Source organism: Vulpes vulpes, chromosome 1, assembly GCF_048418805.1.
Source record: "Vulpes vulpes isolate BD-2025 chromosome 1, VulVul3, whole genome shotgun sequence".
NCBI classification, from domain to species: Eukaryota; Metazoa; Chordata; class Mammalia; order Carnivora; family Canidae; genus Vulpes; species Vulpes vulpes.
The window spans coordinates 93,496,408-93,510,543 of NC_132780.1; the positions used below are offsets into that span (position 1 = coordinate 93,496,408).

The window sequence follows — 14,136 nt, forward strand, 5'->3', positions numbered from 1 at the left end:
ATTCATAGAGCACTTTTCTTTTACAGCTTCAGAGTTTTCTCTTGTTCTTTAAACAATCTTTGGATATTTGGGAGTGAATTGTCAGAGTGCTATGAAAGAAAGTCCAAAATATGTACTGACAAATAGCAGTCAGACCTATGAAAATATAAATATAGAAGCAGCTACACTTCCATGTGAGAACAGTAATTGGTATTGAGGAAGGAGCATCTGTCTCTGAAAGTGTGAATGGTAAGCAGGTCTGAGGAGACCTCAGTAAATGTTCCCCAGTCCTTCCATCATCAGGGTCTGCAGGAATAGAGTGCCTGTTAGTATGGAGCTGTGCATTATTTAGAGTGTGTAAATGAAGGAGGGCATGAATATGGTGATCAGGGACCGAAAGTGTTTTATATGTGCTATCTCACATTCATGGTTGTTGCAGCTAAGGTTGGTGACTAAAAAAACTGATCATCCTTTTGTGTATTTATTGTATTTAAAAACTATTTTGTCTCTGATTAATAATGCATTAGCGATATTTCATCATGGCAATTAGACTTCTATATATAACTTTAGTGGCTGAATTCCCTTTCATTAAATGTATACACCATAATTTATTTAAATGATTATTGTACAATTCCACTGTTAGATATTTTTTCAGTATTTTAAGCAGTACTTTGGTACACACCTCTTACTCAGTTCATTTCTTAGGAAAAAGTATCTTGAGGTATACTGGATCAGTTAAACAGGCAAAAAAAAAAAAAGAAAAAAAGAAACCATCACTTTCTAATTTGCTTTTTTCCCCCCTTATTTCTTCTTGTTGGTGATGTTGAATATATTTTTATTGGCTGCATAGTTCTTTGGTGAATTTTCTGTAGTGATTCTTTGTCCATTTTCTGTTAGATTAGTCATTTTTAATTCATTTTGTGGAGATTCTTTGCATGTTAAGAATATTAACCCCCAGGGTGCCTGGGTGGCTAAGTTGGTTAAAAGCATCTGACTTTGACTCAGGTCATAATCTCCGGGTCCTGGGATGGAACCCACATCTGGTACCCCACTCAGTGGGGAATGTCTGTCCCTCTCCCTCTGCCCCTCCTCCTGCTTGTGCTTTCTGTCTCTCAAATAAATAAAATCTTAAAAATATATATATTAACCCCTTTTATCACTAGCTTGTCATTTGCTCTTTTTTTTTTTTTTTTTGGTACGAATAGCATTTTTAAGGTATAATTGACATGCAGTAAACTGTATGAGTGTAGATATATTTAAACACTTCTGAGACCATCATCTCAATGAAGATAATAAACATATCCATCATCTGTAAGTTACTTTGTGTTCCTTTGAAATTTCTCCCTACCTTCTCCTTCCCCCAGGCAATCACTATGAATTAATTTCCATTTTCTAGAATTTTATATAAGTGAGACCTTTATACCATGTAGCCTTTTTTTGGTCTGGCTTCTGTCACTCATTACTTGGAGATTTATCTATATTTTAGATTTTATCAGTAGCTCATTTTTTTTATTTCTGAATATTGTTTCATTTTATGATAGATCACAGTTTGTTTTTCTATACACCTGTTGATGGGTGTTGTGGTTGTACCCAGCTTTTAGCTATTAGAAATAAGCTGCTAAGAATATGTATCTACAAGTCTTTGTATGAACACGTGCTTTCATTTCTGAAGAAATTTCTTAGAGTAGCAGGGCTGCATCCAATTGCAGATGTCCATTTAACTTCTTAAGAAGCTGCCGAACTGTTTTTAAAAGTGGTTAGGCCATTTAACCTTCCTACCAGCAGTATATAAATGTTTTAGTATCTCCACAGCCTTGCTAAATTTGAAGTAGTCAGTCTTTTTAATTTTAGCCCCTCTCATAGGTGTACAGTGCTATCTCACGGTGATTTCAATTTGCTTATCTTTAGTAACAAATTATGTTGAGCCCCTTTTTCGTGTACATATTTACCATCCATTTTTCTTCTTCCGTGAAGTGTCTGTTCAAATCTTTTGCCCAGTTTATAATTGGCTTGTTTTCTGACTATGGACTTCTAAGAGTTAGGTTTTCTCTGTACAAGTAGTGCTTTATTAGATATATGATTTGCAAATATTTCCCCCAGTCTTTGTCTTGTCTTCTAATTGCCTTCTTAACAGTCTTCAAGAACAAATGTTTGAAATTTTGATGAAGTCAGAAATTACCAATTTTTTTCTTACATCAATTTTTGGTTTTGTATCTACAAGTCTTTGCCTAATCCAGGTTCGCAAAAATACTCTGCCTGTATGTTCTCTGAAAGGCTCTTATGGTTTTTGGTTTTACATTTAGATTCATTTTGAGTTATTTCTTGGACATGGTGCAAACTATATATCGAAGTTCATCTGCTCACATATGAATATCCAAATGGTCTAGCACTATTTGTTGCAGAGACTATCCTTTTTACATGGAATTCCCTTTACACCTTGTCCATACATGCTAGGTTCTATTCTGTTCTGGTGATCTATTTATTTATCTTTATGCCAATATGAAGTGTCTTGATTACTGTAGCTTTAGAGTAAGACTTGAAGTCCCCTTTGTTCTTTTCCGAAGTTGTTTTAACTCTTCTAGTCCTTTGCATTTCCATGTGGATTTTAGAATTTGACAATTTCTCCTGCTAGAATTTTGAGTAGGATTACCCTGAATGTACACATCATTTGAGAGAATTGGCATTTTAACAATAGCTATCATTTCAACTATGCACATAGTATATCTCCTCAGTTTAGTTCTTCAGTTTCAGCGTGTTTTGTAGTTTTCGTTGTGCATGTCTTTCACATCTTTCATCAGTATTTCCAAAAGTGTGAAATATTTTTTATGGCATTGTAAGTGGTATATATCTTAAAAATTTCAATCTCTGACTTTTTGTTACTTGAATATAGGTATACAATTATTTCTGTGTGCTGATCTTGTATCCTGGAACCTTACCTGAAGTTGATTATTAGTTCTAATGTTTTATTGTTTAGATTCCATTTGGATTTATTTACATAGATGTGGGGCCAGGACCTGAGAGTGAGGGAGTCTCTCTTTAAATGCTTTTCCTTATGTACTTCACTTGCGTCATTGTCATCTTAGTTCTACCTAAATGATTCTATCTATAAAGACAGTTTTATTTCTTCCTTTTATACATTCTATCCGGTTTTTCGTTGTTTCAAGCAGGAGGGCAAATCTCTGGTCCCTTTTACTCATATTTTGGCCAGAGATAGAACAGTATTACCTGTCATTTGCTTTTTAATTTTGAGTATTATAGAGTTTTTTTTTTTTTAATGAAAAGTCTTTAAATGTTTATGTAGCAAAATCTGTCCGTCTTTTATATCAGCGACTCTTAACATTTTCTGACTCATACAGTCCTTTGACAAATAATCTGATAAAAGTTACGGATCTGATTTCCAGAAACATTTAGATACACATTTGCATTTCTGTATGTAACTTCAGTAGTACACAGAATTCCTGAAGGCTGGTCTATTGATTTCCTGTTACAAATCTTGATTATATCAGTTACTTTTCATGTTATGTTTAGAAAGGCATTCTATTAAAATTTATATAATTAAGGAAATACTTTTTAAATGATCACAGTATATTTTTTCTTCTTTGTATATACAAATAGATGCTTACAAATTTTCATATTCCTTTATTTTACAAATAAGGTAATGTATGTAAAATCATTCTAAAAACTATAAAGTACAGCATATATGCTGTTATCCTTGTTGTCATCATCATCATCATCAAAAACATTCACCCTTTCAGCCGCCTATTTCAGCCTGGGGAATTAAATCCAAAGAAAGAATTGTTTTAAGAAGTAATTTAAGCTATGGAAGTAGTCATTCACACATGGTCTGTAATGAGGAAAAACAGAAAACATTATAAATATTCAGTAATAGGAGAATGCATAAATAAATAATAGTGCTTCATTAGATGAGATGTTGTAAAGGATTTTATTTTTTTATTTTTTTAAAAATTTTATTTATTTTTCATGAGAGACATAGAGAGAGAAAGAGAGAGAGAGAGAGAGAGAGAGGCAGAGACACAGACAGAGGGAGGAGCGGACCAGGAAGCCTGACGTGGGACTCGATCCGGGGTCTCCAGGATCCCGCCCTGGGCTGAAGGCGGTGCTAAACCGCTGAGCCACCGGGGCTGCCCTGTAAAGGATTTTAAAATGGTAATTACAGAGTAATAAAAATATGAAAAATATTTAAATTGAAAAACTTTACATTTTATTCACATTATGGTATCTTGCATAAAATGTACATATGCATAAAGACTCAAAGAAATAGAAGTATGAAAACAGTTGTTTTAGGGAGATGGGTTTGTAAATATTTTCATTGTTCTTGCCTTTCCTTTAATTCTATTCTGTTATGCCTTTGATTTTTTTTTTATATTAAATGTTTTCTGTATACACATATTTAGAGTTAGGCTCCCATCCCAGTTTGTTGTTTACCAAACCAAGAGATTGCCTTCAAGGCTCAATTATAATACTTTGTGACATAAATTATCTGTGAAATTGTTGTTTTTCCTTTTTTATGCTTTTATATTAGAAACTCCATATTTTGTCAGTCATGTTGTCTTTTGATTACTCAGTTTTTAAAATATATTATTCAGTTTCTAATCATTTGTTTAATGCTACAATTTCATGGCTTAATTATTTCATTGTGTTTTTTGCTGTGTTGAGTTAAACTAATTATGGCTTTATTTTTCCAGTTGCCCAGCAAGAGGCTGAAATGTTCAAACGCTACAATGGAACATTTCCATTACCTGGAATACACCAAAGTCAAGATGCTTTATGCACCTGTCCTAAACTGCCTCATCAAGGCTCTTTCCAGATTGATGACTATGTCCACACTGAACATTCCTCAATGAAGATGCAACAAGTGAAACAGAGACTCGATTCTGTCACAGTATGTATAATGATTTTATGCAGTTGAGAAGTTGGAAATTCTGAAACCATTTTGATTCTGTTTTACATTGTTGTGCCAATAAATATTAATCTAACAAAGTTAAGTTAGTTACTTAAAAATAGGCTTTCTTATGCTTTTATAGTTCCTTTGTGGTGTCTGTTCTAACATCACTTACTGCAGTAAGCGGACCAATTTAGGATAACCCTCATGCTTTCCTGACTTGATATTTCTGTAAAAACCAGCCCAAGACCTGTTTTGCTGTTTAAAATTGGAAGTGTGTATATTTGTGCATATGTATAACACACAAACACAAACACTGGGAAAGTATTTATGTAAATTATGTTAAAGGAACAGCCTCTTTAATATGCAAAACTAAACAATAAAGGAAAATAGACTTCCACAAAGAAATGGATAAAAGAAATAAGCACATACTTCCAAAGAGAGTAGATACAAACATTCCTTAAGCATATTTAAAAGGTCTTTTATCTCAAGTGCTGTAAAAACCAGGTATTGCCCATAAAATGAGAAAATAGATTATGAAAATGAAGAGGAGGATGCTTATTAATAATATTGTGCTAAAAAAATATTGTGCTATTCTTTCTGTTATAAATTACTGCACAGTGTTTCTCAAAGATAAGGAGTAAAATGTATTGAGAAGCTTAAATATCCTTAAAAATATTTATGCTCTTGACCATAATAGTTCTTTTAGTTAGAGTTAGTTTTGAGCTCCAGGAAGACAGAGACTGTGCAGACTTGTTGCTTGTGTTCTCACCTTTTGGCACAGTACCCGGCACTTATTAAATATTCCTCTCTCTCCTCCTTTGATAGGAATCTTGACCAGTTTTAGTATATGTGCTGCTGAAGCGAACACTCTTGACCAGTTTTAAACCAAACATATCAGGAACTACATCACTGAGGCACTTTAGTTAGGACTGTACTTACAAAAGGTAAAAATCCAGGAGAGAATCTCCTTTTCTTCCTTGAGAAAATGAGAATTTCAGGTATATCAGACTGCTGGTTTAGCTGGAATATACGGGAAATATTTTGCTTTTTCTCAGTATAAATTTTAGAACATATACTATAATTTATTTCAGTGTTGTAATTTTGCATATTTTAGCATTCTAATTTTATTGAATAATATATGGTGTTCTGGATTTTAAAAGGAAGTACAAATAGATAAATTGAGTTTTAAAAATTAAAGAAAAATGTTTCTTCACTGTGGGAAGAAAATTTGTCCCTTGTCTAAAATTTTACATGACAAAATGACTTTACAGATTTAAGAGCAAATAACTCACAGAAAATAAAAGAACAAGTTTCCTGCAATCTGTGGATCTTCATGCTATAAAACTTAACATCCTGGAATCACCTCAGTCTTGTATCTTTTCCGTCATCTTACATAGCTGTCATCTTCAGATAAATGAAAGACTATAATAGCAGAAGAAAACAAATGTAAAGGAAAAATCAGAAAGATATTTTTTAAGATATGAAATCTAAGACATGGGGAAACACACTGATAATTTATTATAAGAGAAAAATTTATTTCTCTTAGAATCATTATTTAGCTTTTACCACATCTTTCTTTTTAAAAATTATTTAGAATATCTGTTTGCATTGGGATTGAGGTAGATGAAGGCCACCTTTGGAAATAAAAGCTCTCTTTGCTGTGTTTTTTGAAAAACCATGTTTTTCCCATGTTGAGACAATTCACTGAACTTTTTTTCAAATGTTATTTGCAGGGGTTTTTTTTTCATAATATATATAGTATACATGGGAATAAAAACAAAATGTCATCTTTATTCCTATGGCAGCTCTATTCATATTTTACAAACATTTAGATTGACTGGATTTTTACCTTTTGTCTTGATGCCTTTTTCTTGTTTCCTGTCATTTATTACTAGAGAAGACTTGATTACTTCTGTATTATAGAAGACTGCATTACTGGAGATACTTTTCTTTGTAACCACAATCGGAATTTTTTTAATAAAATGCAATGCAAGTTTAGGGTGTGTGTGTGTGTGTGTGTGAGAGAGAGAGAGAGAGAGAGAGAGAATTGCATAGCCAGTTCAGTTCAGCAGGCATTGAGTAGGTATTTACTCATTAATAAGTAAAGAATACAAAAATAGAGTATTCTATGTTCTCCGAGGCTTTACTGTGCAGTCCTTAAGCTGTTTCCTACATGACTGTGTATTGCTGCTACAGCAGTCCCTGGAGGCATACAGCAGCCTAGATTCTAAGGATCTAGGTAGACAGTATCTTGAGAACACTGACAAAATTCATTCTAAGGATCGCTTAGGTAGACAATATCTTGAGAACATTGACAACATTCATTCTGAGGTTTCAGAATTTGATCTTATCTGTTCATCCAGACTTGCACAGAATCTGAGGTACCTACTAGGAGTAATCAGTCTTACAAAACATTAATTTATAAACTTAAAAAACAAATTATGGTGAAAGGTATATGTTTCCAGCTGCCTGAACACTCAAGATCACTCTCCCTTTTAAAAATTAATCTGAAACCCAGGTTAATGATTACAGAGTTCATTATTAAGCATAGTCATAGGAATAGGAATTAGATGGTTTTATGCCAGTGTTGGAAAAAAGGTTAATTTTCTCTGCCCTACAGGAGATTTCACCTAATAATGATTGGTGGTGATTAACATCTATTTAATTATGAGTAACGACTGAATAATGAATTCCTGTGCTAAATGCCTTACGTCTTTACATGTTCATTGTATTTAAACCTCAAAACTATCCTATAGTGTGGGTGCTAGTATTACCCCCATTTTACAGAAGATGAAGCTGAGGTTTCCAGAGCCCACGCAGTATCACTCGTGTCACACAGACAACAAGCACTAGAGCTGAGATTTGGTCCAGGGAGTCAGATTATCATGTGCAGTTTCACTTTCTCCTTTTAGTGATCGAATTACTAATATTCTTCAGACACAATATCTGTCCCATAGAAATTTCTGGATAAAAAATTGATGTTCCTCTTTCAGTTCTCTTTTTTCCTAAACTCCACATTCATCATTACCGTTTTTCTCTGGTTCTGTTGTAGGCTGATGATACATGCTAACTAACCTTTTTGGACTTGAGTATTTTTTATTTCTCCTTAGCAGTAAATTTTCAAATCACTCATGTGTTGACTTTTGCTAGTTTCTTTTTCGGAAGTGATCATCTCTTGGCCTTGTCCCATGAATTATGGGCATTTCCTTTCTGTAGCTCCTTCAATACTGATCATATACTTTGCCATTCAATAGTGTTTATTCTTAGATTTCCTCTGAAATAAATTACTAATGTGGGAGTTATATTTGTGAGCATTGTTATTTGGGAGATAATTATATATGGCAATTAATTCTGGGTGTGTTTTTGAGACATGTTCGTGTTCTGGAGAATTTTGCATTTACCAGTTTATTAAGTTTGTTACTTATTACGTTTATTGAGACTACATGTTTTTCTTGAGACAGATACATGTGGGCCCTCCAGAGTCTTATCCTCAGTGCCTTTTCTTTTGGCAGGTTAGATTTACCAAGAACTGATTGGGTCTGTTTCTTTAATTCAGCATTCTTTCCAGCTCAGAGTGACAGCTGCAGGGTGATAGATAAAGAAGTTCTCCCAAATGTTGATTTTTGTTATTAAAACATTAAGATTGGAATAGTTGAGAAGAGTTGATAATTTTATTAAAATGAAATTATGAATATTTCCTTACTGTATTGTATTTCTTTTAGGAGGTGATACGAGCTTGTGCTGCAAAGGTAAGTAGTTTTTATTAGACAGAAGATAACTTTAAAACCAAAGCTTTCACTGTGCTGCACCAAAGGATTAAAATATACCATTCATACTTTTTACAGAAGTTAGTCAGATGTGTGTTTTCCTTATTTGAGCTCAAATTTATCGAGGAATTATATACAGGAATCTGAGAATTTAGCAAATACCTTTATATTTTTGAGGATTTAAGGATATTAAGTGATTAGGATATACTTTCAGTAAGGGATTAGCATGGTCATTTGATCCTCTGAGAAAAATATTATATGATACTTAATAGGTAAGATATATCAGTACAGTTCCAGCGGATGTATGCTGAGTAAACTGTATAAGTCTTGAGATTGCATGCAAGCTGTACGTGAATAGCAGTGATATACTATGCTGATAATGCTCTTGATCATTTATACCAAAGTCTCACAGTTCTTTTTCCATTTAACTGTGTATCAATCCTGAGACACAGATTGGATATTGTTATTCCAATTTTAGAAAGGAGGAAGCTGAGGTTTATTGAAGTTAAATGATTTGCTCAAAACCCCAAAGTTAGTCTAAAAATAGTAGCATATAATATTTTGAATATTAAACAATTTCAGTGAAATTGTATCCGAGATACTTTCAACACAGCAGCTTTCTTCCTTTTACAAGCAAGGTTATTTTACATCCAACATTTAACTCAGTTGTCAGGAAAATAAATTTTAATTTAAAAGAGTTGGAATAGTACCACATTTTTGTCCTTCCCTCTTCGTCTGTCCACTTCCAAAATTCAGTTGAATAATTAGACATTCATTCATTTACAAATGTAATTATATCTCACAAAGTAAAAGGGTGAAACCTTCAGAAGGGAATTAGATGGTGTTAGTATGTCAAAGACTGCTTTATGTAATATCAATGCAGTGAAAGTATTTTTTTACTGAGTAGACATCTACTACCAACTGGCAGGCACTTGGCATACAGAAGTAAATAGAAGTCTATTGTTTCTTTTCACATGGGGCATCTTATAGAGGAAACATGTCAGAAAACACTGGGCTTACCCCATCAGTGAGCTGTCCAGTATCAGTGAGGACCCATCACTTTTTTACCTAATCATCGCAAGTCAACAGGATATGGAATATAGACAAGGGGAAGGAAGATGGAGGGGTGGGGGAAGAACAAACTATATTCTGACTTGGGCTACAGATGTTCAGGAAACTTGTTCCTGATAGCAGTGATTAGTATAATGATTGTAGCTCCAAGATTACTAAATCTTCTTAAGTATACATAGTATATACAACTAAGTCTAAAAAATAATTTTCTGACTAGCAATTCAGAGCTATTTCTCTTTAACAAATAAACATATACACTTCTTTTGCAAAGCTGTCTGAATGTCCAAATAGTAAAGTGTTCTACACGTATTTGGCAAGGGCTTATAGAAACTGTCATCTGCTAATCTGGAATCTCTCTGTAGGTGAAGGATCTTGTTATATTCATCTTTGTACCCCAAGTACTTAACAAAATAGAATAAATGCTCATTTGAAAATATGGTGACACATTTGGAAATTAAGTATTTGGAAAGATTGACCTTACTAATATCTTTATTTTTTTAGAAGTTTTATTGAGAGATGATTCACATACCATAATATTTACCCTTTTAAAGTGTATACAATTTACTGATTCTTATGCTGATAACAAAGTTGTGCAAGCATCACTACTATGTGATTTTAAAACTTCTTTATTCCCTCCAAAAAGAAATCCTGTTTCGATTTTGTAACCTTGAGGTATCTACAGGCTTAGATTTGGGCTTGCTTCCATTGCAGCTACTGTGGCATTAGAACTGCCTCAGACTCACGGCCTCCTGTTTAATTTAACAGTGGCAATAATGAAAATATAGGCAATGGACAGATTTGCAGTATATTTTGGAAGTAGATTCAGCTTCATGATGAATTGGATGTGGTGTAAGTGAAGGAAAGAGAAATTGTTGCTTTCAACAATTGTATAGATGCTAGTATTAATGAGATGAGGAATGCTGGAACAGAGGAAGAAATTTTAAGGAGTGGAGTTTTGGATATGAATGTAATTGTACAGTAGGCAATTAGATTTCTGAGTCTTAAGTGCAGAGAGGAAGTCAGGGCTAAAGTTCTGTATTTTTTTTCTTAAAGATTTTATTTATTTATTCATGAGAGACACACAGAGAGAGGAAGAAACATAGGGAGAGGGAGAAGTAGGCTCCTCACAGGGAGCCTGATGTGGGACTCAATCCCAGGAACCCGGCTCATGTCCTAAGCCAAAGGCAGATGCTCAACCACTGAGCCACCCAAGCACCCCAAGTTCTGTGTTTTTAATGTGTGACATTGGGTAAGATCACCTGGGGAGAGATAGCTAAATACCTGAGCCACTCGTCCAAGAAAAAAGAATGTCAGGGAAGCCTAGAGGAGAGTATTTCAAGAAAGAGGAGTGATAAACTGTCACGTGCTACTGAGAGAATGAATAAATGAGGATAGAAAATTTATGATTGTATTTGGCTAGACGGTGTCCTTTGGTTACCTTGATGAAGCTATTTCAGTGGTAGAGACAAAAGCACAATTGACAAAATGGAAGCCCATAAATTTTGACTGGGGAGTAGAGAAGCAGGAGCTAAAGAGGAATCTTAGATGGACAGTATTAAAGCATACTTACTTGCTAATTGTAATAATTCAGTGGTAATGAGAAGTAGGTAGTGTACTATAGAGGTGGCAATTGCTGGACTCAAGTCTTTGAAAAAGTGAGAGAGGATGTAGTCCTGAATACTGATGAAGACATTGGCCTTAAGAAAAGGGTTTTTCATCCCTTCTGATGTGCACATAGGTGGAAATTGGGTAGATGCTTAGATACAGATTTGATGATGGGAAGTTGAAAGAGTTACCATCTGATTGCTCCAAGATAGTAATTGGTATTGAAAGTCTTGCATTTATTTGCTCTGAATTGTTATAGCCCTAAAATATACATATGAATTTATAATTTACCAATTTCCTTGTTCTTTCCTTTGCTTGGGGTTGGATTAAAATATGTCAGAAATGGTATTACCTGGAATCTGTTTCCATTAAGCCTTGTATTATTCCTCACAAATAGAATTAATTTGTTTTTCTCATGTTCCCAAACATATTTATATTCATACCTAGCATGTGATATAATTGGGCCTATTCATCCTTAAATTATAATTAATTCTGCCCGTCTTTTCCAGAATTCTATTGTGAATTCCCTCAGGGAGAAACAACTCTTTCTCCTTTCTCTTCTCCTCTCTTTCTTTCTACTTGTTCTCCATCCCTTCCTTCTTTTTCAGCTTTATGTAGTATTGCCTCCACTTCTAATCTTACATTTTTTAATTTTCCACACTCCTCTGTCAGCTTCTTAAAGCCACATAACTCTATTTATTTGGTTTTTAATTAATTTATTTATTAATATTACCTACCCTAGATGAACATAAACTCAGCCAAGCTAAAGTTTATTGAATTATATTTAGTAGAATAATGCTGTAAAGGTAAAGTAATAATTAAATTATGTTCAGATACATCTTAGAACATATTATTTACTGAAAAACAAAAGGTTTAAAAAACAGAGAATACAGAGAAAATAATTTTTTTAATCTCCTAAGAGAAGTTTGGATATTTTTATCATTAAGAGGGAAAAATTAAGTTGAAATTTGAAGAGAATAGTGGTTTACAGGTTTTTGGAGAGTTTCTTTTCAATAATTTGTTTTTAATGCTCATAATTATTTCTTCATGTCATTCCAAAACAATAAAAGCAAATTAAGTATTGTTATTTTGCCAATATTTGTGGGAGACTAGCTTGACTGTAGGAGTGGTAGGCCACAATCAGACACTAAAATTATGGAACTTTATTCCTGAAAATTTTAGAAAACAGGATAAACGCCTTGTGTTAGGAAAAGCCAGTTTTTCTCCCATGTGTCTCCTTTACTCTCGGACTACTTTCAATGCTCACAACAATTTTGGCACCAGATGTGCTGTGGTTTTTCGCACACCAGGCAGTTCTCTGTGATACCAGCTGGGTGTCCTACAATTTAACTCCGTATTGATACTGTCTGCCTTGGGATGGTGGCAGATTGGCAGATCCCACAGGTTAAGGACTCAGTACCACAAGACTTCAAATGCCTGCCCCCCCCCCCTCACCTCTGGCATTTCCGATGCCAGTTGCGGGTCCAAGCTGTTACCTCTGTTTCTGACCAGTCAGCTCTAAATTGGGAGGTCCCATGACAATTCCTCAGGCTCAGTTCACTGGAGCAGTTCACTAAGGATTCAGGAAAACAATTTACTTGCTATTTGCCAGTTTATTATAAAAGATACAGATGAACATCCAGATGGAAGAGATGTGTAGGACAAGGTATATGGGAAGAGGCCTGGAGTTTCCATGCCCTCCACAGACACACCACTCCTCCAGCATTCCCACATGTGCACCAACCTGGAAGCCCTCTAGACCCCATACAATTGGGATTTTTATGGAGGTTTCTTCAGGTAGGCATGATAAGTTATAATTCTATTTCTAGCCGCTCTCCCCTCCCTGAAAAATGAGGAATAAGCTAAAACTTCCAAGCCTCTAATCATGGCTTGGTCTTTCTGGAGACCAGCTCTCTCATCCCAGAGCACCCTGAGAGTCACCTTCTTAGAAGAGAGACATTTCTGTCACCAGGAAATTCCAAGATATATAAGAGTTCAGTGCTGGACCCAGAGTCAAAGACTAAATATTAGAACAAAAGATCCTCCTAGTACTTTTATCACTTAGGAAAAGTACAGGTTTTTAGGAGCACTGTGCCAGGAACTGAAGTCAGAAATCTATATGATTTTTTTTTATTATTTCACACACCTATTTCTAGATTTAAATTTGAGTATTAAGCCTTGTAACTTAATGTGTTCCTTACTTTTAAGCCCTTTATTCTGTAATTTTTATCATTAAAAAGTTAGATTTGGGAAGTCTTAAAGATAAGAAGGTTTAAAAAATAAAGATTCCAGAGAAGATAATTTTTTTAATCTCCTAAAAAAAGTTTGGATATTTTTTATCATGAAGAGGTAAAAATTAAGTTTAGATTTGAATAGAATATTGGTTTAACACAAATACCACCTTAACTTTGGGCAAGATTTTAAACATACACTCCTTCCACACGTATATTAATTCATTTGACATCTATGCAGTTCTTATTAATGCTATATGAGTTATTTACTAAAGAAAGATGAACAAAAACTGGTCCTTTACCCTCAATAAAATTACAGTCTGGTGGGTGGTAATTAACCAAATAAATAAGCACACCAAAGTGTTATCAGTGCTGTGATGATAGAAGATACAAGACAGTGGAGAGACGGAGATATAAATTCTCCTGGGAGAATCTGAAAGGCTTTTCACACATGATGTAACACTTGAGCTAAAGCTTGAAAAAGGAGTTGGCATCCACCTGAAAGGTGGAGTGATAGGGTTGGAGAGCTAGATAGTTGTTAGTATATTGAAGGCTTTGTATGCCACACTAAAAACTA

General features: G+C 34.2%; 1 protein-coding gene across 16 annotated transcripts in view; it reads left to right on the forward strand.

The window, feature by feature from the left end:
* Positions 1-14,136, forward strand: part of AHI1 (Abelson helper integration site 1) — a 198,298-nt gene that overhangs the window by 67,686 nt on the left and 116,476 nt on the right. For 12 of the 16 annotated variants that reach the window (XR_011994336.1, XR_003234906.2, XR_011994335.1 and 9 more), the window contains exons 19-20: positions 4,686-4,882; positions 8,608-8,634. Coding sequence is in view for 13 of the 16 variants with exons in the window: in XM_025997872.2 (XP_025853657.1) it covers positions 4,686-4,882; positions 8,608-8,634 (224 nt within the window). In the remaining 3 variants the exon portion in view is untranslated. The remainder of the gene's footprint in view (positions 1-4,685; positions 4,883-8,607; positions 8,635-14,136) is intronic. The other 4 variants (XM_072720387.1, XM_025997873.2, XM_072720396.1 and 1 more) reach the window with 1 other exon arrangement.